The 27,230-nt window shown below is 37.7% G+C and overlaps 1 protein-coding gene across 1 annotated transcript in view; it reads right to left on the reverse strand.

Moving 5' to 3' along the window:
* The window catches only part of USH2A (usherin), a 743,753-nt gene that overhangs the window by 537,729 nt on the left and 178,794 nt on the right, over nt 1-27,230 (reverse strand). Inside the window, exon 16 of the mRNA XM_042925179.1 lies at nt 14,614-14,777. Within this exon, the coding sequence (XP_042781113.1) occupies nt 14,614-14,777 (164 nt within the window). The remainder of the gene's footprint in view (nt 1-14,613; nt 14,778-27,230) is intronic.

The following is a 27,230-nucleotide window of genomic DNA, read 5'->3' on the forward strand; positions in this document are numbered from 1 at the left end:
TTAATGTTTATTTATTTATTTTTTTTTTTTGAGAGAGAGAGAGAGTGTGTGTGTGACAGAATGCAAGTGGGGACAGGGCAGAAAGAGAGGGAGACACAGAATCCAAAGCAGGCTTCAGGCTCTGAGCTGTCAGCACACAGTCTGACGCAGGGCTCACACCCACGAACCACGAGATCATGACCTGAGCCGAAGTAGGACGCTTAACCAAATGAGCCAGCCAGGTGCCCACACAATCCCTAGCCCAAAAGGGCATAGTACTCGGGGATAGAAAGAGCTGTAAGAAGAGCATCACTTGACAGGTGCTGTGGCTACTCATGGCAGGATACAATCAGCTTAAGACTAGCTCAAAACTGCTTCTGCACTGAGACAAGAAGCTGAGGGTTAAATATTCCAACTTCTCTTCCTGCCAGCCTTTCAGCTGACTGGCAGGCTTCTGCGAGTAGCCAAAGCCAACAGGAAGTCAGAGGGTAAGGAGCCTGCTGATGCAGACCATCCAGAATCTTGATGGAATAGAGTAGGGTGGGGAAGTATGGAGTAGGATAGTGAAGTTATCCTGCACACCAGGCAAAGACTTTCAACTAAGACCTATTATTAATTCATCAGTATTCATGAGGGATACACTCCACTTTAAAGACATGGTATAATCCAATAATAACATTTTAAGAAAGTATTTCAAGAGCACTGAATTTGAAATATACAAAATTCCATATATGATGCATAGGCTTCCTAAAGACAATGTCTCTAATCCTAAGGGAGATAATATTGATGTTATATTCTTAAAGAAAAAAAAATATTCGAACTAGATACACTCTCACTCTTCCCTTTTATCTTGTTTTTCCTCCTTGGGAATTTGCATTGTCATATTAAATATCTAACTGTCCATATGCCTAGTTAGATACAAGACGAGAGTAGTAGCAATCTCAAAATGACATAGTGACACAGGAAAAGAGAACCATTTCCAAAAAGGACCTTATATTTTTGAATTCTGGAATTTGCCATATATGATATGGTCATTTGCACTGGTTGAACACAGACTGACAGGCATTTGATCTGTCAGGGATTTTTAATTTAGGGCTCTACATCCTGTTGTTCTTGGTGGAACCACAAAGACTCATAAACTGTCTCATTTATAGCATTCTCAAAGAGCCTTGTAATCTATGGCAATTGAATATTTTTAGTGGATATTACTAACTGTATCTAAAACTCTGCATGATATCAGGAACACAACAGATTTCAGAGTTAAAGCAATCAAAACTGACCTTCAGACTATTTTCTAAGACAGTGAAATACTTTTTGGATGACTGGAAGAAAAATATGTTTCCATCCCATGTCAAAGGTATGGGAAATGATTTGCATTACTTGAAAATTTCCTTAGCAACAAACATTCACGTACACAAATACACAAATAGGCTAATAGGCTCTTTCAAACACTTAAAGTTGATTACTTGTTATGACTATCTCTAACCACGGTCTTGTCCAACTTCACAGTATAGATGTAGCCTATTTGACATCAAAATGAGAATGTTCATAGATCTGAAGGCTTTGATGGTTCAGTACCACTTTGAGAAATAATATTATGAAATCCCGGCCCTGAGATAACCTGAACTCACCTTCTGTGTGCTGAAAGGGAATTCTGAGAAAATGGTCACATACTCATTTATCAAAATTGCCAAGCATGACCTTTGCATAAGCCAGACTTTCTTTTAAGGAAGGATAGTATAAAGTTGTGACTATATCCATTTGTTTGGGAGCCATGAGTTTTAATCGTGGCTTAGGCACTTGGGTAATTGTGTAACTGTAGTCAAATTTTGACTAGACTCTCTGAATCCTCCCTCATCTATAGTAAAGGGAGGATTATCTACTGTTCAGGATTATTTTGCATATAAAATGAATATGTGTATGTCCCTCTTCCATGAAAGGCTGGAAACACTGTGGCTATGAGAACAGGTGTCTGGATTCCCTCTGTCCTTTGCCTTGCCATCCTTAAGGGGTTATCCCTATGTATGTGATTCCAGCTGGATGGCCACCAAGTCCACATCCAAATCTACAGGAAAAGGAAAAGGAAAAGGAAAAAGAAAAAGAAAAAGAAAAAGAAGAGAGATGGAGGGCATGTCCTGTGGTTATGAAAGCACAACCCAGGACTCCCACACATCACTCCTGCCCAGATCATTTCAGGCAGAAGTTCGTGACATGGCCATACCTAATCACAAAGGAAGATGCAGCTATGAAGCCAGCACTTAGTGCCATTAATGCAAAACAAGTAGAAGATAGTTATTAAGAAACATTTTAAAATGTATTCTATAGATGAAATGAAAAAATAAAACAATATCTAGAAAATTATAAGAAACATTTAAAAAGTAAAAAGAGATAGGAGTGCTTCTGATTATGGCAACAAAAAGAGTTTAGACCCAAAGAGTTAAAACTCAGTGAAATCTCCAAAATAACCATTTCTGGGAGCTCTAAATCAACCACAAGCAAACAAAAAGTTAAGAACATATACCTACTCTTGAAGAACTTGGAGAGCTTTGAGTCGTAACAGTAGGAGTCTGTGGCCCTTTTGTGAGGGGCTGTTCCCATAGTACCAGTTCCACAATTAGGTGTGTTAGTTGTACCAGCAGGGCTGACTATAAACAGTAGCTTTGGTACCATAGGGCACTGACTCCATATGGGGTTGGCAGCAGGAATTCATAGCTTTGCCATCTAAAAATGGCTCAGCTGATTGGGAACAAGAGGGAAAATTCACAGGTTTGCTAGCCTGTGCATGTGCTCCCAGCTAGGTTGAGTGGGGAATTTACCAGATAATCAAGCAGGAGACCCCAGGCAGGAGAGAGCCATGGAAGACCTGAGAGAGGTTCTCCACAGATCTTTATCAGGCTGGAAAACCATGAAGCTATGGGGAAAACCATGAGAGCCAGTGAAAAGTGGAGGCCAAAGAACGAAGAACTCACTGTAACTCTGAAAACATCCCCCAACCCAGACACACATTGAATGGCAGAAGCTATATGGTCTAGAAGTATTTGAGCACAAACATTGCCCAAATATTTGGCTGCTTCAGACACAGCAGTGACTCCTAGGAAGCCAGGCTGTGAGTAAAAATTAAAAAACAAAAAAACTGGTAGAGACATCAGCAGCTGTACACTGCAGTGGAGAAATCTCCCCACCATTTAAGTCTATGCAAACTATCAAAAAAATCTAAACAACTTAAGTGTTTCCAACATACAATTACAACACACTTAAAGGAACTGTGAACTATACTCATAAAATTGGCAGTGGAGAGAAACAGATTCTGAATGATCTCTAATATTAAGTGTAGCAAAAAATACTTCATAGCAGCTATTGTAAATATGTCCTAAGAGTTAAAGAAAAATATGATGATGATGATGATGATTCAGTAAAAAGAAAACTTTAATAGAGAAACAGAATGTATAAAAACACTAAATTCCAGAGTTGAACAATACAATAACTAAACTTGAAACTTTCCTGAAAAGGACTCAATGGCAGATTTGAAAGGAAAGGAGAAAGAATCAGTGAACTTGAAGATAAAGCAATAGGTAAAATGTAAAGATATAGCAATATGATTTAGCCAATCCACAGAAAGAAAGTGAAAAAAATAGACCAAACATGAACAGATCCACAAAGACCTATAAGAAAATGTCAGGTGTACCATGCACCAAAATATGTGTCATGGGAACCCCAAAATGAGAGACCGAGAAGGTGGCAGAAAATATCTGAAGAAATATTGGCTCAAACTCCCCAAATTTGGTGGAAAACATTTATCTACATTTCCATTTCCAAAAAGTACAATGAATCCAAGTATGATACAAAGAGATTCACACTAAACATATCACAGTCAAACTGCTGAAAGACCAAAAAAATCTCAAAAAAAAAACCAAAAAACAAAGCAAAAAAAAAAAAAACACTTTTAAAAGAGTAAGAGAAAATTCATTTACAGTTGAAGAAAAATACAGTTAAAGGCTGACAAAAACAATGGAGGCCATAAAGTAGTAGAATGAATTCAAAGTCAGTCCTAAAAGAAAAAGGAATACTTGTTACCAAGAATTCTATCCAGAAAATCTACCCATTGGAAGGAAGGAAGGAAGGAAGGAAGGAAGGAAGATATAGGTATTCCCAAATAATTTGAAAAAAACAGTGGGAGAATTCTTGTAGACTAGCCCTACAAAAAATACTAAGGAAATCAATCAGGCTAAAAGGAAATGACACAGAGAGTAAATAAATTGAATCACACAGAGGTAGGAAGAACACCAGAAAGGATAAATATGGAGTAAATATCAAAGACTCCGTGTATATCTGTGTGTGTGTATATATATTCATATTCTGTTTTCTCTTCTCAAATCACTTTTAAAAACGTATTACTGTTAAAAGAAAATAATAATTATATTAGTGCAATGTTGGGTTTATTATATATACTATATATATGTACATAGTATATATATATAGTATATATATATATATATATGCAACACATACACACATTTACACGGTATGATCACTCAAAGATAGGGAAGGAAAGGAAGCCGTACCAAAAGCGTATCTGTTATATATTACCAGCATTATATCAGTACAGCCTAAAGTAGACTGTGGCAAATGAGTATGCATACTCTAATTCGTAGGGCAACTAGTAATAAAATAACACAAAATATAGATTAAAAAGTGAACAGAACATAATAAACTGATTTTCAACAAGACTAATGAGAACCAAGGGAAAAATAGTGTTTTCCATAAATAGTGCAGGAACAACTGGAAAGCCACATTCGAAATGAATGAAACTGGAGACTTAACTCACAACATATCTAAAAATTAATTCAAAATGGATCAAAGATTTAAATGTAAAAGCAAAAAGACTATAAGACTCTTACAAGAAAACATGGGGGTAAATCTTCCTAACCTTGGATTTGGTAACGGTTTCCTAGATATTACACTAAATGCATAAATAATAATAAAAAATGGATACGTTGAACTGTATCAGATTTTGAAACATCCATGCTTCAAATGACACTATCAGGAAAGTGAAAAGTAAACCCAGTTGGGAAAGACATTTGTAAATCATATATCTAATAAAGGACATGCACATAGAATATGTAAAGAACAGTTGCAGCTCAGTAATAAAGACAAATAACCCAATGAAAAACTAGGTAAATAACTTGAATAGACTTTCTCCAGAAAAGATACAGATGGCCAATAACTATGAAAAGATGCTCAGTATTACTAATCATTAGAGAAATGCATATCAAAACTACAATGAGATAGCATCTCATATATATTAGATGGCTGTGATAAATACAAAATAACAATGTTGGCAAAGATATAGAGAATCTGAGCCATTGTGTACTGTTGGTGGGAATTTAAAATAGTAAAGCTGGTGTGGGAAATAGTATGGCAGTTCCTCAAAAAAATTAAAAGTAGACTTACCATATGATCTAGAATCCCTCTTCTGTTATATACCCAACAGAACTGAAAGCAGTCATTGAAAGCAGTCTTGAAGAAATGGCTATACACCCATACCCATAGCAGCATTACTCACAGAAGCCAAAACAGGGAAGCAACCCACAGGCCCACCGACAGATGAATGGATAAGCAAAATATGGTACATGCATATGATGGAATATTCTTCAGAATTAAAAGGAAGGGAATTATAAGATAAGCTACAAAATGGATGACCCTGGAGGACATATGCTAACTGAAATAAGCCACTCACAAAAAGGCAAATATTTTGTGATTTTACTTATATGAGGTTCTTAGATTATTCAAAATTATAGAGAAAATAAAATTGTGGTTGCCAGGGGCTGGGGTCAAATGGGAGATATTATTGTTTAATTGGTACACAGTTTCCATTTTACAAGTTGTAAAGAGTTATGGAGATGCACGGCAGTGATGGTTGCACAACATTATGATTGAATTTAATATAAATTAACTGTGCATTTAAAAATGGCTAATACGGTCAATTTTATCTTGTATATATTTGACAACAAAAATATTTTTAAAGTGTTAGTTACAAAAGCTTCTATGATAAGTAAGGATAAAGAAAAAGCTCTGAGTGATAAAAAGATGGATAAATAACCGAGGATAAACATAGCAGTGAACAGTGTCAAGAAGACTTAAACACAAATGAGCTATGGACAGTTTATAAATAAATATAAATATATATTATATAATTATATATTATATAATTATATAATACATATAATATATATTAATATATATTGATATATTTTACATATATTTACATATTTTATATATATTTAATACATAATATATAAATTTATATATATATATATTTCATTAAGTTCATAGTAAGAAGTTTAGGGAAATTGAAATTTCATCCACTAGTAAAGCTCAGAAAAGGAAGAACCATTTAATACCTGTTTTGCTAGTGTCTCTCCTATTAAGGAGAATGGCCACAATGCCTAAAGCATGAAACAAATATTGATAGGAAAGAAATGAATCATAAAATAAGGAAGCAGATTTTAACGAGGTTCTAACTAACTATCTTCTCTGAATTCAATTCTCCTGCATTCTGGAAATTATATGCTCAGATTCCCAATTCAACTTTCTGTCAAAAAAAAAAAAAAAAAAAAAAGAAGGAAAAAATAACAGATGAAACTGCTAAACTATTGCCAGTGGCCTCTAAGGAAGGGGAAAAGATAATAGTCATAATCCCATGGTTCCCAAACTGTGTAGAAGGACACCTTGAAACATACTAATGTTCCTGAAAAACACATGCTTGACATCTGTTGGACACAGAGCAAAATACCAGCCCGAGGTAGTTCACAGTTTCAACAATAGATAGCACTACATTCCTTCCAATAGCATCCTATCTTTGTGAAGCTGCTTGTTCCGGCTGTTGCTAGGATAACAAGCAAGTACCATGTAAAAATCGAGGTGGAACAGGAAGGAAAGCAGGCTCCCTTCCTACCCATGCCACAACCAGTATTTCCCGTGCCCTGTGCTCACTCCCTTGTATTGCCAGTATGTCCATCATTTCTGCTATGTTTCGAGCTCCTTTAAAGGCAGGAATCCTGTCTATTTTTTTTTTTCTAAAATGAATGACCTGTGTTGATACTGGGCTTCTAACTTTGCACAGTGTTGGGTAAATTTTGTGAAACACAAACCTAAAACAGCAGCAGCAACAACTACCATAAGTAGTTGAAGGAATGTATTTATCACCAAGGATCACAAGTTTAGAGAGAAAATTTAGTATGTATATATATATAGACATATTGTGTGTGTGTGTGTGTATATATATATATGTATATATATATATATATACATATATATATATATATTCTTATATATTCTTATATATTCTTTCTGTATAAAAACTTTTCTATTCCTAATTATTTTTCTATATATGTGTGTGTGTGTGTATATATATATATATATATATTCTTCTAGGGGGAGGTTCCGGAAGATGGCGGCGTAGGAGGACGCGGGGCTCACAGCGCGTCCTGCCGATCACTTAGATTCCACCTACACCTGCCTAAAGAACCCAGAAAACCGCCAGAGGATTAGCAGAAGGGAGTCTCCGGAGTCAAGCGCAGACCAGAGGCCCACGGAAGAGGGTAGGAAGGGCGGCGAGGCGGTGCACGCTCCACGGACCGGCGGGAGGGAGCCGGGGCGGAGGGGCGGCTCGCCGGCCAAGCAGAGCCCCCGAGTCTGGCTGGCAAAAGCGGAGGGGCCGGACAGACTGTGTTCCGACAGCAAGCGCGACTTAGCGTCTGGGAGGTCAGAAGTTAACAGCTCTGCTCGGAAAGCGGGAAGGCTGGAGGACAAAGGGAGGGAGAGCTGCTGAGCCCCCGGACGGCAGAGCTCAGCTTGGCGGGGAACAAAGGCGCTCACCAGCGCCATCTCCCCCGCCCATCCCCCAGCCAAAATCCCAAAGGGAACCAGTTCCTGCCAGGGAACTTGCTCGCTCCGCGCAAACACCCAACTCTGTGCTTCTGCGGAGCCAAACCTCCGGCAGCGGATCTGACTCCCTCCCGCTGCCACAGGGCTCCTCCTGAAGTGGATCACCTAAGGAGAAGCGAGCTAAGCCTGCCCCTCCAGCCCCCGTGCACCTTGCCTACCCACCCCAGCTAATACGCCAGATCCCCAGCAACACAAGCCTGGCAGTGTGCAAGTAGCCCAGACGGGACACGCCACCCCACAGTGAATCCCGCCCCTAGGAGAGGGGAAGAGAAGGCACACACCAGTCTGACTGTGGCCCCAGCAGTGGGCTGGGGGCAGACATCGGGTCGGACTGCGGCCCCGCCCACTAACTCCAGTTATACACCACAGCACAGGGGAAGTGCACTGCAGGTCCTCACCACGCCAGGGACTCTCCAAAATGACCAAACGGAAGAATTCCCCTCAGAAGAATCTCCAGGAAATAACAACAGCCAATGAACTGATCAAAAAGGATTTAAATAATATAACAGAAAGTGAATTTAGAATAATAGTCATAAAATTAATCGCTGGGCTTGAAAACAGTATACAGGACAGCAGAGAATCTCTTGCCACAAAGATCGAGGGACTAAGGAACAGTCACGAGGAGATGAAAAACGCTTTAAACGAAATGCAAAACAAAATGGAATCCACGATGGCTCGGCTTGAAGAGGCAGAGGAGAGAATAGGTGAACTAGAAGATAAAGTTATGGAGAAAGAGGAAGCTGAAAGAAAGAGAGATAAAAAAATCCAGGAGTATGAGGGGAAAATTAGAGAACTAAGTGATACACTAAAAAAAAATAATATACGCATAATTGGTATCCCAGAGGAGGAAGAGAGAGGGAAAGGTGCTGAAGGGGTACTTGAACAAATTATAGCTGAGAACTTCCCTGAACTGGGGAAGGAAAAAGGCATTGAAATCCAAGAGGCACAGAGAACTCCCTTCAGACGTAACTTGAATCGATCTTCTGCACGACATATCATAGTGAAACTGGCAAAATACAAGGATAAAGAGAAAATTCTGAAAGCAGCAAGGGATAAACGTGCCCTCACATATAAAGGGAGACCTATAAGACTCGTGACTGATCTCTCCTTTGAAACTTGGCAGGCCAGAAAGGCTTGGCACGATATCTACAGTGTGCTAAACAGAAAAAATATGCAGCCGAGAATCCTTTATCCAGCAAGTCTGTCATTTAGAATAGAAGGAGAGATAAAGGTCTTCCCAAACAAACAAAAACTGAAGGAATTTGTCACCACGAAACCAGCCCTACAAGAGATCCTAAGGGGGATCCTGTGAGACAAAGTACCAGAGACATCACTACAAGCATAAAACATACAGACATCACAATGACTCTAAACCCATATCTTTCTATAATAACACTGAATGTAAATGGATTAAATGCGCCAACTAAAAGACATAGGGTATCAGAATGGATAAAAAAACAAGACCCATCTATTTGCTGTCTACAAGAGACTCATTTTAGATCTGAGGACACCTTTAGATTGAGAGTGAGGGGATGGAGAACTATTTATCATGCTCCTGGAAGCCAAAAGAAAGCTGGAGTAGCCATACTTATATCAGACAAACTAGACTTTAAATTAAAGGCTGTAACAAGAGACGAAGAAGGGCATTATATAATAATCACAGGGTCTATCCACCAGGAAGAGCTAACTATTATAAATGTCTATGCGCCAAATACCTGAGCCCCCAGATATATAAAACAATTACTCATAAACATAAGCAACCTTATTGATAAGAATGTGGTCATTGCAGGGGACTTTAACACCCCACTTACAGAAATGGATAGATCATCTAGACACACAGTCAATAAAGAAACAAGGGCCCTGAATGATACTTTGGATCAGATGGACTTGACAGATATATTTAGAACTCTGCATCCCAAAGCAACAGAATATACTTTCTTCTCGAGTGCACATGGAACATTCTCCAAGATAGATCATATACTGGGTCACAAAACAGCCCTTCATAAGTTTACAAGAATTGAAATTATACCATGCATACTTTCAGACCACAATGCTATGAAGCTTGAAATCAACCACAGGAAAAAGTCTGGAAAACCTCCAAAAGCATGGAGGTTAAAGAACACCCTACTAACGAATGAGTTGGTCAACCAGGCAATTAGAGAAGAAATTAAAAAATATATGGAAACAAACGAAAATGAAAATACAACAATCCAAAAGCTTTGGGATGCAGCGAAGGCAGTCCTGAGAGGAAAATACATTGCAATCCAGGCCTATCTCAAGAAACAAGAAAAATCCCAAATACAAAATCTAACAGCACACCTAAAGGAAATAGAAGCAGAACAGCAAAGGCAGCCTAAACCCAGCAGAAGAAGAGAAATAATAAAGATCAGAGCAGAAATAAACAATATAGAATCTAAAAAAACTGTAGAGCAGATCAACGAAACCAAGAGTTGGTTTTTTGAAAAAATAAACAAAATTGACAAACCTCTAGCCAGGCTTCTCAAAAAGAAAAGGGAGATGACCCAAATAGATAAAATCATGAATGAAAATGGAATGATTACAACCAATCCCTCAGAGATACAAACAATTATCAGGGAATACTATGAAAAATTATATGCCAGCAAATTGGACAACATGGAAGAAATGGACAAATTTCTAAACACCCACACTCTTCCAAAACTCAATCAGGAGGAAATAGAAAGCTTGAACAGACCCATAACCAGCGAAGAAATTGAATCGGTCATCAAAAATCTCCCAACAAATAAGAGTCCAGGACCAGATGGCTTCCCAGGGGAGTTCTACCAGACATTTAAAGCAGAGATAATACCTATCCTTCTCAAGCTATTCCAAGAAATAGAAAGGGAAGGAAAACTTCCAGACTCATTCTATGAAGCCAGTATTACTCTGATTCCTAAACCAGACAGAGACCCAGTAAAAAAAGAGAACTACAGGCCAATATCCCTGATGAATATGGATGCAAAAATTCTTAATAAGATACTAGCAAATCGAATTCAACAGCATATAAAAAGAATTATTCACCATGATCAAGTGGGATTCATTCCTGGGATGCAGGGCTGGTTCAACATTCGCAAATCGATCAACGTGATACATCACATTAACAAAAAAAAAGAGAAGAACCATATGATCCTGTCAATCGATGCAGAAAAGGCCTTTGACAAAATCCAGCACCCTTTCTTAATAAAAACCCTTGAGAAAGTCGGGATAGAAGGAACATACTTAAAGATCATAAAGGCCATTTATGAAAAGCCCACAGCTAACATCATCCTCAATGGGGAAAAACTGAGAGCTTTTTCCCTGAGATCAGGAACACGACAGGGATGCCCACTGTCACCGCTGTTGTTTAATATAGTGCTGGAAGTTCTAGCATCAGCAATCAGACAACAAAAGGAAATCAAAGGCATCAAAATTGGCAAAGATGAAGTCAAGCTTTCGCTTTTTGCAGATGACATGATATTATACATGGAAAATCCGATAGACTCCACCAAAAGTCTGCTAGAACTGATACATGAATTCAGCAAAGCTGCAGGATACAAAATCAATGTGCAGAAATCAGTTGCATTCTTATACACTAACAATGAAGCAACAGAAAGACAAATGAAGAAACTGATCCCATTCACAATTGCACCAAGAAGCATAAAATACCTAGGAATAAATCTAACCAAAGATGTAAAAGATCTGTATGCTGAAAACTATAGAAAGCTTATGCAGGTAATTGAAGAAGATATAAAGAAATGGAAAGACATTCCCTGCTCATGGATTGGAAGAATAAATATTGTCAAAATGTCAATACTACCCAAAGCTATCTACACATTCAATGCAATCCCAATCAAAATTGCACCAGCATTCTTCTCGAAACTAGAACAAGCAATCCTAAAATTCATATGGAACCACAAAAGGCCCCGAATAGCCAAAGTAATTTTGAAGAAGAAGACCAAAGCAGGAGGCATCACAATCCCAGACTTTAGCCTCTACTACAAAGCTGTCATCATCAAGACAGCATGGTATTGGCATAAAAACAGACACATAGACCAATGGAATAGAATAGAAACCCCAGAACTAGACCCACAAACGTATGGCCAACTCATCTTTGACAAAGCAGGAAAGAACATCCAATGGAAAAAAGACAGTCTCTTTAACAAATGGTGCTGGGAGAACTGGACAGCAACATGCAGAAGGTTGAAACTAGACCACTTTCTCACACCATTCACAAAAATAAACTCAAAATGGATAAAGGACCTGAATGTGAGACAGGAAACCATCAAAACCTTAGAGGAGAAAGCAGGAAAAGACCTCTCTGACCTCAGCCGTAGCAATCTCTTACTCGGCACATCCCCAAAGGCAAGGGAATTAAAAGCAAAAGTGAATTACTGGGACCTTATGAAGATAAAAAGCTTCTGCACAGCAAAGGAAACAACCAACAAAACTAAAAGGCAACCAACGGAATGGGAAAAGATATTTGCAAATGACACATCGGACAAAGGGCTAGTATCCAAAATCTATATATTCTTCTATATACTATATACTATATATATACCTAATATACTATATACTATATACTATATATACTATACTAATACTATATACTATATAGTATACTATATACTAATATACTATATACTATATATACCTAATTATTTTTCTATATATGTGTGTGTGTGTGTATATATATATATATATACATATATATATATATATATATATATATATATATTCTTCTATATACACACACACATATATAGAAAAATAATTAGGAATAGAAAATTTTTTAACTATTAAAATTGGAAGCATTTGGAAAGATACGAAGGCTTAGCCCAGAGAAGGAAAGATATAACATAAAAGTAAATGTCTACCACTGCTAAGAAATGTAGGCCAGGTGTTCAGTGAACCAACCTGCCCAGTTCTACCTAAGGTATAGTTCCTAGACTGTGTCTTAGGTGTAAGAATAAGTATAAAAAAGTGGATCAGATGCCAATATTTTCACACAAAATTAGAGGCAGAACCAATCAAAAACTGCTAAGATTCAGTATGTTGTATCCTAAGTTTGTCACAAAATGCTGATCTACAACTGACATCCAAAGCAATATGCTGGAATTCGTGTTGCACACAAATAAATCAACTCTATAACTAATCAATGAATGATAAATATTCTCAGTGAAATCCAGATTTGTTTAGACTATATTTACACAAAGGCAATCATGACAGTCCTTTCCCAAAAGAAGCATAAATACCTATACTGTTATTTATACTAACATCCAGAGAAACCAAATGAAACACGGGATACTGAAGATAAAGTACATAGGTACAAAATCTGAATATGTCTTGTTAACCATTAGCCACACCCTGTCTTCCACTATCTCAAAATCTAGTATAGCTGCTGTGGAGCCCAATATTATATTAGGTAATTCTCTGTCTCTTAAATGTAGATAACACAGTTCCTAGTATGTTTGTTTATGATGATTTGTCCTGACTTATGGCATTTCTTAGCATTGTGACTCATGATAGTCCCAGGACACCCCAAGGAGAACATGCATTGTACAATATGTTATAGAGGGTACCTTACCACATGTTCTCAGCAGGCATTTCTTAGGAATTCTGGAAAATGTAAGGATATATGATCTTGAAGTAAATATAAATAAATCATCAATATGCTATGAAACTTAGGCTTGCAGGTTACTTGAGAAGTCAAGTCAAGGCACTGGAGAATGGTATTTAAAAGTCTGAAGATACTAAGGTGTAATCTTTAACTTCTAGGAGTTAAAAATAGAAATGTGAGAGATGTTTAAACAACTAATACAACTTACTGTAGAAGAAATATGAAATATAGTAGTAATATGCTGTGATAATAATAATTGCTACAATAAACAAATGTTGATAGGAAAGAAGTGCATCATGAAATAAGGAAGCAGATTATAAGTGAGGGTCTAAACAATAATAGCACATACCCATAAAATTTGGAGGATAGAAAAACATAACTCATCATAAATAAGAATAAATCTTCCATTTGGTATAGAAAATTGGCTGCAAATATCCTTCTTTGGTGGGGTCACCAATCATTTTGTTTTAACCAGGAGTGTTAATTTTTTGCACTGAAAGTCCTATCACTGGAAAGTCCAACATCTGGGGAAAACCGGGACTCTTGTCACCACTAGAGTGATTCCATTCTTTTTTTTTTTTTTTAATTTTGTTTTTAATGTTTATTTATTTTTGAGAGAGAGAGAGAGAGAGAGAGCGCGTGCGCGAGCATGAGTGGGGGAGGGGCAGAGAGAAAGGGAGACAGAATCGGAAGCAGGCTCTAGGCTCTGAGCTGTCACCACAGGTGAGGGCTCGAACTCACAGACCCGAGATCATGACCTGAGCCGAAGTCAGACGCTCAACCGACTGAGCCACCCAGGCGCCCCTAGAGTGATTCCATTCTAACAAAATATTGTAAATTTCCCGCTACTTACATAATAACCATTTTCAATAATCTCATCAAGGGAAAAGAACGCGTTTCATTTCATGTAGTTTTTTTTGGTTGTTTTTTTTTTTTTTTTTTCCATTTCTCACCGAAATCCTCCACATTTTGCCTAAGCCTTACTGATGGGTTCTCAGTGGAGAAGGAAAATAACGAGACACTCTTTCCTGCATGATCTTCCACCCACCAGCACAGGGCCAGAGTTCACTTACTTTTGCTGCAGCCCAGTGGATTGTTCACATCCAAATGGCTTGCCCTGGGAACACAAGTATCACACTTGGAGCCAGTGACAAATCGTTTACAGAAACACTGGCCCGTGACCAAGTGACAGGTTTCATTCAAGGCTCCTGAGAGATGACAATTGCAAGGCTGACATCTGAAAACAAGACAAATAAACCATCAAAGAGAATAATGTTTTGATTAATAATTCATAGTATAAGTTACATCTATCAATAACATTGTGAAATAAGATGGTCTGTTTTAGCCAATCTATTGAAAAGAATGCTTGAGCTAAACAAACAAATACAAAATCAAACAAGACAGAAAAAGAATATTTAACAAAATGTTGCTCACAATAAAATCTCTATGAAGCCTCCTCTTTGTAAACTAATTAATGGCAAAAAAAAAATGTTATATTGCTTTTTTCATGCTACAATACATCTTATGGATTCTTTTGAATGCCAGCTGCTCAATTAAGAATACTGTAAATTTTGCTTTCTCACAAAAGTAGCTCCTCTGAAAGCTAAAAATTTAGATTAGGCACCCATAAATCATCTTTCCAAGTATCTACCAAGTTATAAAATATAACACCGGTATGATAACCACTGATCTCCCTAAAAATCTTGAAATTCTATATTTAGTCTTACAAAGAATAAATTTCACTAAGAGTTTGAGGAAGACATGTTCCAATACTGCCGATGCCTTAATACAGGTTATATTTCATTTTCCATTTTATGCACTGAACTCATTTATCCAGAATGGTTGGTGAATAGAGCATTCTTCTGATCTATGAAAAGATGTTAATGATATAAATATCATGAGATGACTTCGTTCCAACTTCAATTTCTTGGACCTAAAGTTGCTTGTAGAAATCACTATCCTGGCATTTTGCCATGATAGAATCCAAAACCTGTTTCCTCTGAGTAAATTATTCAAATTCATGGCCAATGCCAATGTCATTGATTAGGGTACGCAATTTTGGCACCAGGAAGTGTTGGAGAAGCAAAAACAGCACATGTAAAAAAGACAACTCACTTGTAAACGGGAACTTTCCATGTGGTGCATTTAAGATAACATTAAATGGATTCACCTCTATTTTCTAATAAAGATGCTGGAGGCATAGTTTCTTTATCCCCCCTGCAACTTCTACAGTGTGATCTCTCGGGTAATCATTCAACACCCTTAAAAAGGCCGATAAAAACTAAGGACTGCTAAATAAGCTGCAAATTTGTTTTATGGACTAATATCACCTTGGGAATAAATAAAATACAGTTTCTCTTGAAAACCCCTACACTGTAGTTTGCCCTTTTTATGTCATGATCAAAGGACATTCCCCCCCTACCAACAACTATATTAAGTCCTTTATGTATACAGACATTGCATCAAAACTCCATTTCAAATAGATGTTTTATTTAGGCTCCTTAAGTATCAGAGCTGAAGAAAATTATGCATGGAAATTAAAGTGGAATTATAGAAGCAACAAAATATTTGAGTTGCTCTTAATTTCATTATATGCTATTACTTAGAGCATATTGTTTGTAGGCTTTTAATGTAATATTGGTAAAGCATAAACAATAAGAGGCAAGCTTCTCCCAATGCATATATATATATCATCACACCAGTCATGAATAAGTCTCTTGAGTATTCAGTTTTTATTACCATTCACTCATGAGACAATCACACTTACTTTACATACAGTACATTTAGAGTAATAGTTTCCAGTGTATAACGCAATTCCTTTCCTTGATGTAGTTCTATTTTCTTCCAGCTAGCTGCTACACGCTTAACTCCAAGTTAGCTCTGTCAATATCCATGGGATATTAAGTTCTGAATCCAAATGGAATAAATAAATCCCTTCTTAGGAAAGCATGCAATGTTTTGAGTAATTAAATGTGACTATTCCTGATTTTATATTCTCTTATCCCAGCTGGTGTTATATCTAACTTATCTGACTTGTTATAATTGCTTGACTTCAGTAAGAGAGAATTTTACCTGAATGAAGTTCATAGGAGACTTCCCTGAATATTATAGTTTGTTTCTAACCCAAAGGGCACTGGGGATGATTTTGTAATTGAGGTTTAAGTAAAATGATTCCTATAAATTTCTCAGCCACTCAAATATAATTTTAAACATTTCCAAGACTCTTTTTAGCAAATCAGCTACAAGTCTGATGTCATTTTATAAGTTATCCCTTCTCATGAGCACCTCCTACATGAAATATATTTCACATTTATTAAAACAAAATTATACATAATAAAGGAGAAGACATTTTAAGCTTAGAAAGAGAAACACCAAACTAAGATGAATTGTGATATTGATTTTGTCAGGATAAATGGTTTTTGTAATATTAATATAAAGAAACCTTCATTACACCGACTCTCCTGGTACAGGCAGAGCTTCTCCCGCAATCTGTTTAAAATCTTCATTTTTCATCCTTATGGGAAAACCTCACTTGCTAAATGGATTTCATAAAGAGTAATCTGTCAAGATTTATATAGATAAACAATTTGTGATGTTTATTGACCAGTTCATTATGGTAAACAAAACAGGAGTAAAGCATCGCTAATCTCTGCCAGCACTCTGCTATTACAGTTCTGTTTGGGCCTTTATGTAACTCAGTGTTTACTGAGTACAATGGGAAATAAGTTAATTGGCCTCTGTTCCTTAAATCACAAACCTCATATATTTTCCTTTCCACAGAACTTAGTCCAGTTGTGCAAATAGTAAGAGGAAGAGCCATCCTACTTATTATTGTTGCAAAACATCACTATTAATAAAGGAGTGTATTTCAATGACGCATTTCATTGTCAGAAGCTTCATCATCTAAGAGAGAGCTATACTAGGAGGTCCAAGGATGTATTCCAGGATATAGATCATTTTACTGACATTTCTCTTTGAACACCTCTCTTCTATTGGGGGATTCAACTCAAGGGTACCATCAAATGTTTTTATACATATTGATTGACATAAACAGTATTCATTGAGGTCTAATTATGTTCTATGTCTGGAAGAGACACTGAGGACATAAAGAGGAAAAAGATAGAGTTGTCCCTGTCTTCAAAGAGCTCACAGTCTAGCAAGAAAGATAAAATACAGCCTTAATAAAGATATATGCAGACTCTGTGGGCACAGAAAAGGACAAAACTAGTTAGTCTGGCAGGAGGGAAAGGGACAGCGAAAGGAATATTAAGAAGGCATCTTGGGGGAGCTTGGGTGGCTTAGTCATTTAAGCATCTGACTCTTGGTTTCAGTTCAGGTCATGGTCTCGCAATTCGTGGGTTCAAGTTCCACATTAGGCTTCACGCTGGCGGTGCAGAGCATGCTTGGGATTCTCTATCTCTCTCTCTCTCTCTGCCCCTCTCCTGCTCATGCTCTCTCTCTCACTCTCTCTCAGAGTAAATAAACTTCAAAAAAGAAAAAAAGAAGGAATCTTGGAAGAGATGTTTGAGCTGAATATTAAAAGTTGAATAGGAATATGCCAGGCAGGCCAGAGAGGGACAAAAGAGAGAGAAAAGGGAAACATCAGGAGAGGGTATGAGGTTATAAGCAATTCAAAATTTGGGGGTAAAATTCAGAATGGGAGGGGTAACAGACAAAACTAACTGAGAAAGCTAAGCAGAGGCAAGATATTGCCAGAAAAGGTGCAACAGTGACAGTGGTAAGGAGCAACGGAAAGGAGAGAGAGAGAGAGATTTAAGAAATGTTGAGAAACTAAAATCAGGAGGATGAGGCAGACACATTGAAAAGAGAAGCAAAGAAGGGCACAGAGTTACTTCCAGTTTTCTGATTTGCTGACAGGTGTGATGGGGACACCATTTGACACAAAGAATGGATGAAGAAGAAATCTCAAATTGCTGAGGGATTGTAGACAAGGGTTGTTAATGATTATTAATGAATAAAACAGAAATAAATGTTAAGGAGACTTTAATCTGGAGAAATTGGCCAAAGTTTCGATCAGTCCCTAGCACAAAGACTTGCACACAGTAAAGGTTCAATAAATAAATATTGTTGAATAAATGAATGAAAAAAGCACTAGGAAAGCTTTAGACTCGGAATAGGACACCACAGATAAATCAAATGTGACACGTAGCTCTAAGAACAATTTAGCTCTTTCGAGGCCTTTTTGATCAGCTTAGCTGTCCCCCCAGCTAACTTCTCTGCCAAGGAAGGGAATGCTTTCTTCAAGATTGGCCTAAGCTTTGACTGACTAAGACAAAAATCATATGACTTCATTCCTATGAGGACTTTAAGAGACAAAACAGATGAACGTAAGGGAAGGGAAACAAAAATAATATAAAAACAGGGAGGGGTACGAAACATAAGAGACTCATAAATATGGAGAACAAACTGAGGGTTGCTGGAGGGGTTGTGGGAGGGGGGATGGGCTAAATGGGTAAGGGGCATTAAGGAATCTACTCCTGAAATCATTGTTTCACTATATGCTAACTAATTTGGATGTGAATTTTAAAAAATTAAAAATAAAATTTTAAAAATAAATAAATAAATAAAAGACTGGCCTAAGCTTTGAAACCTTAATGCCAGCAGAGTTCTCCATTCAGTCCTCTGGTTCAGGATCCCATGAGCACTAGAGTGCCCTCTAGAGGAGGTTGGTTTTCCGCTCGTTAAGATTATATTTCCTCTTTGCAGCGGAACTGTGGCTCGCTGAGGTTCTTAGTTTTGTTTGTTTTTGTCACAGCCTACTAATAGCATTGGATTCTTTTGGAACTGGAATCAGAGTTACAGGAGAGGGGTGGGGGGCTCGGAGATGCTTCTTGTGTGAACTGAAAACCAGACTCACATGGCTTATTGGAGAGGAAGTGAGAATAGTATTGTCTCATCTAGAAGGGAGGAGTTAACAGTAGCCAGTCTACCCTCTCTGGTGAAGCCTTCCCAGGCACAGATAAAGGGACTCATCATGACTAAACCTGGGCAATGACTCTTTTGCATCCAGGCAACAATGACATCTGAGTCCAAGGAGGTAGCATTCCTGTCATTTAGAGAAGAGCTTGCTTAGCAGGGTTCTACATCTGAGACCCCTACCCCTTTCCCCTTTGTTGACACTCTACCTAATCGCAGAGATTGTCTCACATATCAGTCACCAAAACAAATATTGTAAAGAAATAAAACCTCAGAACATTCACTACATTAATAATATCATATATGTTGACATCTAGAAGAAACTCTAGTGTCACTTTCCTTAACCTCCGCATTATAGGAGCATAATAACTTGGAGGTATGATAAGAGATTCAAATTCTTAGTGTTTGCAGGTAGAAGAGAGATTACACTTATTCTCTGTGGCCCCAGAAGGCATAAATAAGACTAGGCAAAAAAAAGTTACAGGGATGAAATTATGTTTCTCAGAATTAGAGTTGTCTGAAACAAACATGAGTTGCTTCATGAGACAAAGAGGAACTTTCAGTTCCATGTTTTTGAGCAGAAGCTGAGTGACCAGTTAGTCTGAAAAGGTGATTTATGCAGAGAAATGTATAGGGCAGAGTTTAGCCAAAATTACTTTAAGATTCTTTCCAAGTCTAAGAAGCTATGATTTTATGATGCTTGGTGGAAATAAGTGACTTGCCCAAGGTGACAGCGAATCTGGTAACAGGATCAGCAATCTTTATGTATAAAGAAACAGATAGTAAATATTTTAGGCTTTGTGGGCCATGTGATCTCTGCCTCTCTAGTAGTATGAAAGCAGTCTTAGGCAATACATAAAGAATGAATATTGCTGTGTTCTAATAAAGCTTTATTTCCACAAACAGATGCAGGCCATAGTTGGCTGAACTCTGGTACAATAGGTTGAATTAAGACCCCTCAACAATGTCCAAGTCCTAATATCTGGAACTTGTGAATATGTTACACCTTACTTGGTAAAAAGGAACTTGCAGAAGGGATTAAGTTAAGGATTTTGAGATGGAGAAATTATCCTGGATTATCCAAAAGTACCCAATGTAATCATAAGGTGATAGGAAGAAGCCAGGAAGGGGATAGCCAGAGTGAAAAGTTGGAAGAACATAAGCAGAGGTCAGAGAAGAGAGAAAACATTATTCTGCTAGTTTGGAACATGAAGGAAGGAGCCATGAGCTAAGGAATGTAGGTGGCCTCTCAAACTGGAAAAAGCAAGAAAGTGGATTTTCTCCTAGAGTGTCCAAAAGAAACATAGGCCTACTGACACTTTGATTTTAGCCAGTAAAACTAATTTAGGACTTCTGACCTCCAGAACTATAAGAGAATAGAGTAATGTTGCCTTGAGCCACTAAATTTGTAGTAATGTATTACAGCAGTAATAAGAAATCAATATACTTGGTCAAGTGGAAAAGTCATAACTGGACCCTAGATACCCTGATGCCCAACACTGAGGTATTCCCATTAAATAACACTGAATAAATGCTATTAATTTATAAAAATGGGCCTTCTTAGAGAATAATACAGACTCTATGTTAAAGAAAAAATATATTGTTTAGTGGTCATGGAAGACTGAAAAAAAATGATCACAATTCCTCACCCCTCTTCTTATGAAGACCCTTTGCAACCAACTGCACAATTCCATCATCCAAAAGTAGAATCTATTTCCCCACTCCTAAATATGGGTTGGCCTGTGACTTGTTTTAGCCAATAGAATAAGGCAACAGTAATCATGTGACAGTCTCGAGTGTGGGCCTCAAGTATCCTGGCACACATCTGCTCTCTTTCTGGGTACTCTGCCACTGCTTTGTGAGCAAACCATGGCTAGACTGCTAGATGACCAGAGATGCATAGCCCTTTTACTCCCACAGCCCTAGACAGCAGCCAGCTGCCCAACAAAGCGTCCCTGTGGAGCTTGAATCTGTGAGGCACATTCCCCAATATTCCCACTCTCACACCACGGACGGATATAAGTTGACAAGTAAATTATCTGCTTTCATTTGAAGTCATTGATCTGGTTCTCAAAGAAAGACCAATTGAGATCAATTGGAAAGACACATGTGAAACGATTAACAGACCAAATCTATCCCTCAGTGTTCAAACGGAGAATGTTTGCAGTAAAACCAAAAATAATCTGGTCGTAGAAGAGTTTTACTTCATTGTATGTTTTTAGGAGTCTGAGCCTTTAGGTTCTCTGGCCAGCCTAGATGCAAATTTCCTACCACTTGAGGTAAATTACAGTTCAGTATGTGTCAGCTGGTAAGAGACCAGTAGTGATACTTCTAGCTCCTAGCTCTTGAGGCTTAAAAAGGACAAAATACAACCAAAGAACACACAGAGAAGAAGTCATTAGAGGAGAAATTTTGAGGGACTGTGACAAGTGGGTGGTATGTAAGGAAAACAGTGGTGCGCCAGATGAACGGAGCAGTCTTGGCCATGGGAAGGAAGAATCATACTTACAGGTCAGCTTGAGGACAGCACCAGGGAGTACATATAGTGTGTCAAATATGACTCTCAACTACCAATTGAGACGAATTGAATGTGGCCCATTTTTGTCTCATTGTTTTTGGTTTAGACAAATACGATATGCTTTTTTTTTTTTTTTTTTTTTTTGCTTTATTGATTTTTTTTAGTGGGCAGACTTTTTTTGCTTCATTGTTTTCGATACTGATTAAATCATGTTTGCTTTATATGTCAGAGGTAAACAGAGTGATTTTTGCACTTGGATCAGCTTTTTAAAATATTGCCCCCTTTTTGTGATAGGTAACTTTTGAAGAATGAACCACTTGGATGAAAACAGGCAAATGATTTTCCAGCTTGTTATTGTTGTGTTTGGCGGATTTTTGCTTTTGTTGCTGCATTTTAGGGTGAGGGCCTATTTTATTTATTTTGTCCTTGGGAGTATACAAAAAGCCTAGAAAATAAGCCAAGAGAAAAATGTAGCAGACATAACTGTGTCCCATAAAGAGAACTTGAAGAAGGGGAGGGGTGTGTGTGTGTGTGAACTTCATGGAGGGTTAAATAAGATCCCTTGAATATATAATTGGAAAAAGCAGATGAGGAAGTCAATCTATTTTCTAAATCAATAAAGAGATCCAATGACATTTGCATCTTTTCCTTGCGTAACAATAAAACACTTACAATCTGTTGTAGAATTTTGTAATTTAGTTAAAAAAAAGTGTATTTGCAAGTATCTACCACAGTACCTAGTTCAAAATAAATTCAAGTGATTTTAGTTGATTTTCTTTCTTTTGAAAAAAATTTTGTCATCAGGCCATCAATAGGTATTTTCCTATGCAGCATGTCTGTATGTATTTGAAGTTTTCCTTCAAGAAACAAAGTTCCTTCTAGTAAATGGAACTGCATATATTTTAGTCATCTTTGTGCACATTTTAAAGAGTCAGCGTTAGTGTGTGTGTGTGTGTGTGTGTGTGTGTACACACACACACACACAATAACAACCAGCAGTCAACAAAGAGATTTCAATATCATTCAGGAAAGGAATGGAAAACATAAAAAAGAATAAAATCCATTTTTATCTCTTCTCAATGATGAGCAGAAGTATAAACTCAAGCAATTCTCAGTGTCATATTTTGAAATATCCTTTGCTATGACCTTCTGTGCCCAAAGATTTCTTCTCTAACGATTATCACTGTTAAAGTGAAAAGAGACAGTCAAACTTATCAGTGGAAGAGAAGGGTCAGCTCAGAGCACAGGCATTCCATACGACTGATTGAGCAAAGAACACATCCTACTGATTTCCTTGGGTCCCAAATGGTCATGGGAAGCTTTATTCTTTCTATTCATTGCGGAGAAGCTACATTATATATGGTAGTTCTTGTTTCCAATAGCTCTTTCTAGGGCAGCCTGTCCTCCACATCAGAGCCAATCCTGTCCAATCTGAGAACAGCCTGAGCCCTACTCACATATAGGTAGTGTGACTTGAATTTTAAGGTTTATATCCCTTCACCAAAATGATGATGGCATGAGATGGCCTGAGATGGCATGAGACTTGTATTTTTATTTTGGTAGGAAAGTAATATAAAAGAGAATTAGTTGTGTGTTGGCTATGTGAAGAATGAGAGATGTGCAAATTTAAACCTCAGAGACACAGGAATCTGAATAGATGATGATATATTAGAGAGTCGTTAACATTATATAGTGGCTGAAATCATAAACACAGATATGTAAATTGAAGGGTTGGATTGAAGAGAAGTAATCAGGAAAAGAGAAGACAAATCACAGAGGTAAGAAATTGGAGGCCAAAGGAATACATAATTTAAAGAAATAGGGAGGGCAGTAAAATAATTAGCACATTGAAAAACCATGAGTCATAAGAAGCAATCATCAATTAATTTTACTCCCATATTTCCCTGATCTTTTGAGTATACTGCATGGGCCTAATTCTTCTGTCTTCCCCTTGGATACAAAATGAGTCAGTTACCTGGCTTTTCTGGTCTTTCTTAGGCATAGAAAGTGTCATGGTTACTTTAAATTGTAAAGCACAGGTTCAATAAGAACAAAACTGGAGGCATCACACTTCCTGATTTCAAAAGATATTACAAAGCTATAATAATCAAAACAGTATGCTAATGACATAAACAGACATATAGACCAATGCAACAGAAAAGAAAGCCCAGAAATAAATCTACACATATATGGTCAACCAATCTTTGGTAAGAGTGTCACGCATACACAATGGGGACTGGGTTGTCTCTTCCATAAATGATGTTGGGACAACTGGATATTCTTATGCAGAAGAATGAAATTGGACCCTTATACCATATACAAAAATCAGCTCAAAATGGATTAAAGACAGCAAAACACTGGAAGTTGTAAACCTACTAAATGAAAATATTGGTTAAAGCTTCTTGACGTTGGTCTGGGCAATGATTTTTGGATATGACATCAAAGCACAGGAAACGAGCAAAAATAGACAAACGGAATTGCATCAAACTAAAAAGCTATGCACATCAAAGGAAACAAGCAAAAGAAGGAAAAGGCCACCTATACAATGGGAGAAAATATTTGCAAACCATCTGCAAAGGAATTAATATCCAAAATATATAAGAAACTCATACAATTCAGTGGAAGGAAAGAAAGAAGGGAGGGAGGGGAGGAGGGAGGGAGGGAGGGAGGGAGGGAGGAAGGAAGGAAGGAAGGAAGGAAGGAAGGAAGGGGAAAGGGAAAAGGAAAAGAACCCAATTAAAAATGAGAAAAGGAGGGGCGCCTGGGTGGCTCAGTTGGTTGAGCATCTGACTTCAGGTCAGGTCATGATCTTGCAGTTTGCAGGTTTGAGCCTTGCATTGGACTCTGTGCTGACAGCTCAGAGCCTGAAGCCTGCTTCAGATTCTGTGTTTCTCTCTGCCTCTCCCCTGCTCGCGCTATATTTCTCTCTCTCAAAAATAAATAAACATTATTTTTTTTTAAATGAGCAAAGAACAGAAGACATTTTTTCAAAGGAGACATACAAAGGACCAACAGCTACATTAAAAGGTGCTCAACATCATTAACCATCAGGGAAATGCAAATCAAAACCACCATGAGATATCACCTTACACCTGTTATGATAGCTATTGTCAAAAAGACAAAAGGACCAAAGGTAACAGGTGTCGGTGAGGATGTGGAGAAAAAGGAACCCATGTATATTCCTGGTGGGAATGTAAATTGGTACAGCAATTATGGAAAACAGTATAGAAGTTCCTCAACAAACTAAAAAGTCTTTATGATAAGATACCACTTCCAGGTATATATCAAAGTAAATAAAATCAGCATCTTGAAAAGATATCTGCACCCGCATGTTCACTGCAGCATTATTCACAGCAGCCAAGATATAGAAACGAACTCAATGTCCATCAAAGGATGAATAGACAAAGAAGATGTGATACACACACACACACACACACACACACACACACACACACACACACACACTGGAATATTATTCATCCATGAGAAAGAAGAAAATCCTGCTATTTACAGCAACATGGATGAACCTAGAGGACATTACACTAAATGGAATAAGCCAGAGAGAGAAAAACAAATATTGTATGGTATCACTTATATGTAGAAAGTGAGGCAATGAGAATGAAATGCATGGTAGCAGTTCCAATCAGCACAAGCACATGGTCTTCAAGTCCTCCCAGGTTCAGGGAAAGAGCAGGGTCATCCTCCCTGGAACTGACCCACAGTACAGCAGAAAGAGAGTTCTTTCTTAATAGCATTCGGGTTACCTAAGAGGGTCGGCGTTTACTCCCTACTGGGGGCAGAGGGTAAGAAAGTTAGGAATGGAGCCTATCAAAAGAATTAGGTAGGAGTATCAGACGATGGGTTTGAGGAAAGGTAGGAGCCAATTATGAGGGAATTTGGAGACAAGAGGATTGGGAAAGATGTGATGTGTTCACAGAATAGCATTTCTGGAATTAGGAAAATATGAGAAGTAGAGAAGTTCCAAGAGATCAAAAAAAAAAAAAAAATTCTGGTTGTGTTCATGAAAATTGGATGTTGGAATGGGAACTGAATGAATGAGAAGCAAGGAGGAAAATGGCGTCCCTTGGAGAAAGTTCTCAATGAATGGAAACATGGACGTCTGAAGATAAAAACAACGAGGATGGAGGCAAAGCGGTATCATTTCAGAGGACAATTTGTAATTTTTGAAAGGTAGTTCGGAATCTGACTCGATATAATTACAATTCAGCTGATAGGTAAAGACATACAATTATACTTATATAGAATGTGTCATGAATCTTTTTACTTTGAACCCATAATTACCCTGGATCTTTTGTTCTTTAGAATCTACCTGGCTTTTTACACTCAGGCTGTCTCCTAGACTACAACCTACACTGATTGCTTTTACTTTACTGAGCTCTGCTTTCTTGATTTTAACCTCAGCACCTTATAATAATGTACTTTATACCTATTTTTTGGCTCTCCCTGTTCCTCATCAATTTTGGTTAACATGTAAATGCAATTTTTAGGGGCACCTGGGTGGCTCAGTCAGTTAAGCCTCCACTTCTTGATTTCAGCTCAGGTCATGATCTCATGGTTCATGGGATCCAGCTCCACGCCGGGCTCCATGCTGAGTGTGTCGCCTGTTTGGGACTCTCACTCCCTCTCTCTCTGCCTTCCCCTGTTCATGCACTGTCTCTCTCTGCCTCTCTCCCTTTCAAAAATAAATAAATAAACGTGTTTTTTTAAACAGATTTAATCCAGGGAGTTCAACTCCACTGTTAACAAGTCTTACTTCAGAGTGATAGGTGATAGAACACTATCCTGTAAGTCTTGATCCTGAATTCTACCGGGTGGAGTGTGGGATGGGTAGATAAACTAGAGAGAAGCAGAGTAGGGTAAAGGTCAGCCTGAATCTAAGGTCACTGAAGAGCAGATAAGTCATGTAATGAAGGAACCGAAATTCACTTAAATAAAGCTAAGTGAAAAAGCTGAGACCATTCGAAATCTGACCATTAATAAGGTGGTAGCACTGGGAAGAATACGAAGGAAGATCAGTAGAGAAAAATGGGTAAGAGACTGGCACAAAATGACATAGATGCATGAGCATTCCAAGGAGGAGAGTAGATTAGGGAAGGTACTTTTTCTCTGGTAATTAAGTGTTGTCAGAAAGACTATGAAAAATATAACAAACCTAAAGACAGAGGTGTCCAGGAGTGAAACACACCCACTAAGAATTGCAACTGGGGAACATGT

This window comes from Panthera leo, chromosome F3, assembly GCF_018350215.1.
Source record: "Panthera leo isolate Ple1 chromosome F3, P.leo_Ple1_pat1.1, whole genome shotgun sequence".
In the NCBI taxonomy this organism is placed as follows: Eukaryota; Metazoa; Chordata; class Mammalia; order Carnivora; family Felidae; genus Panthera; species Panthera leo.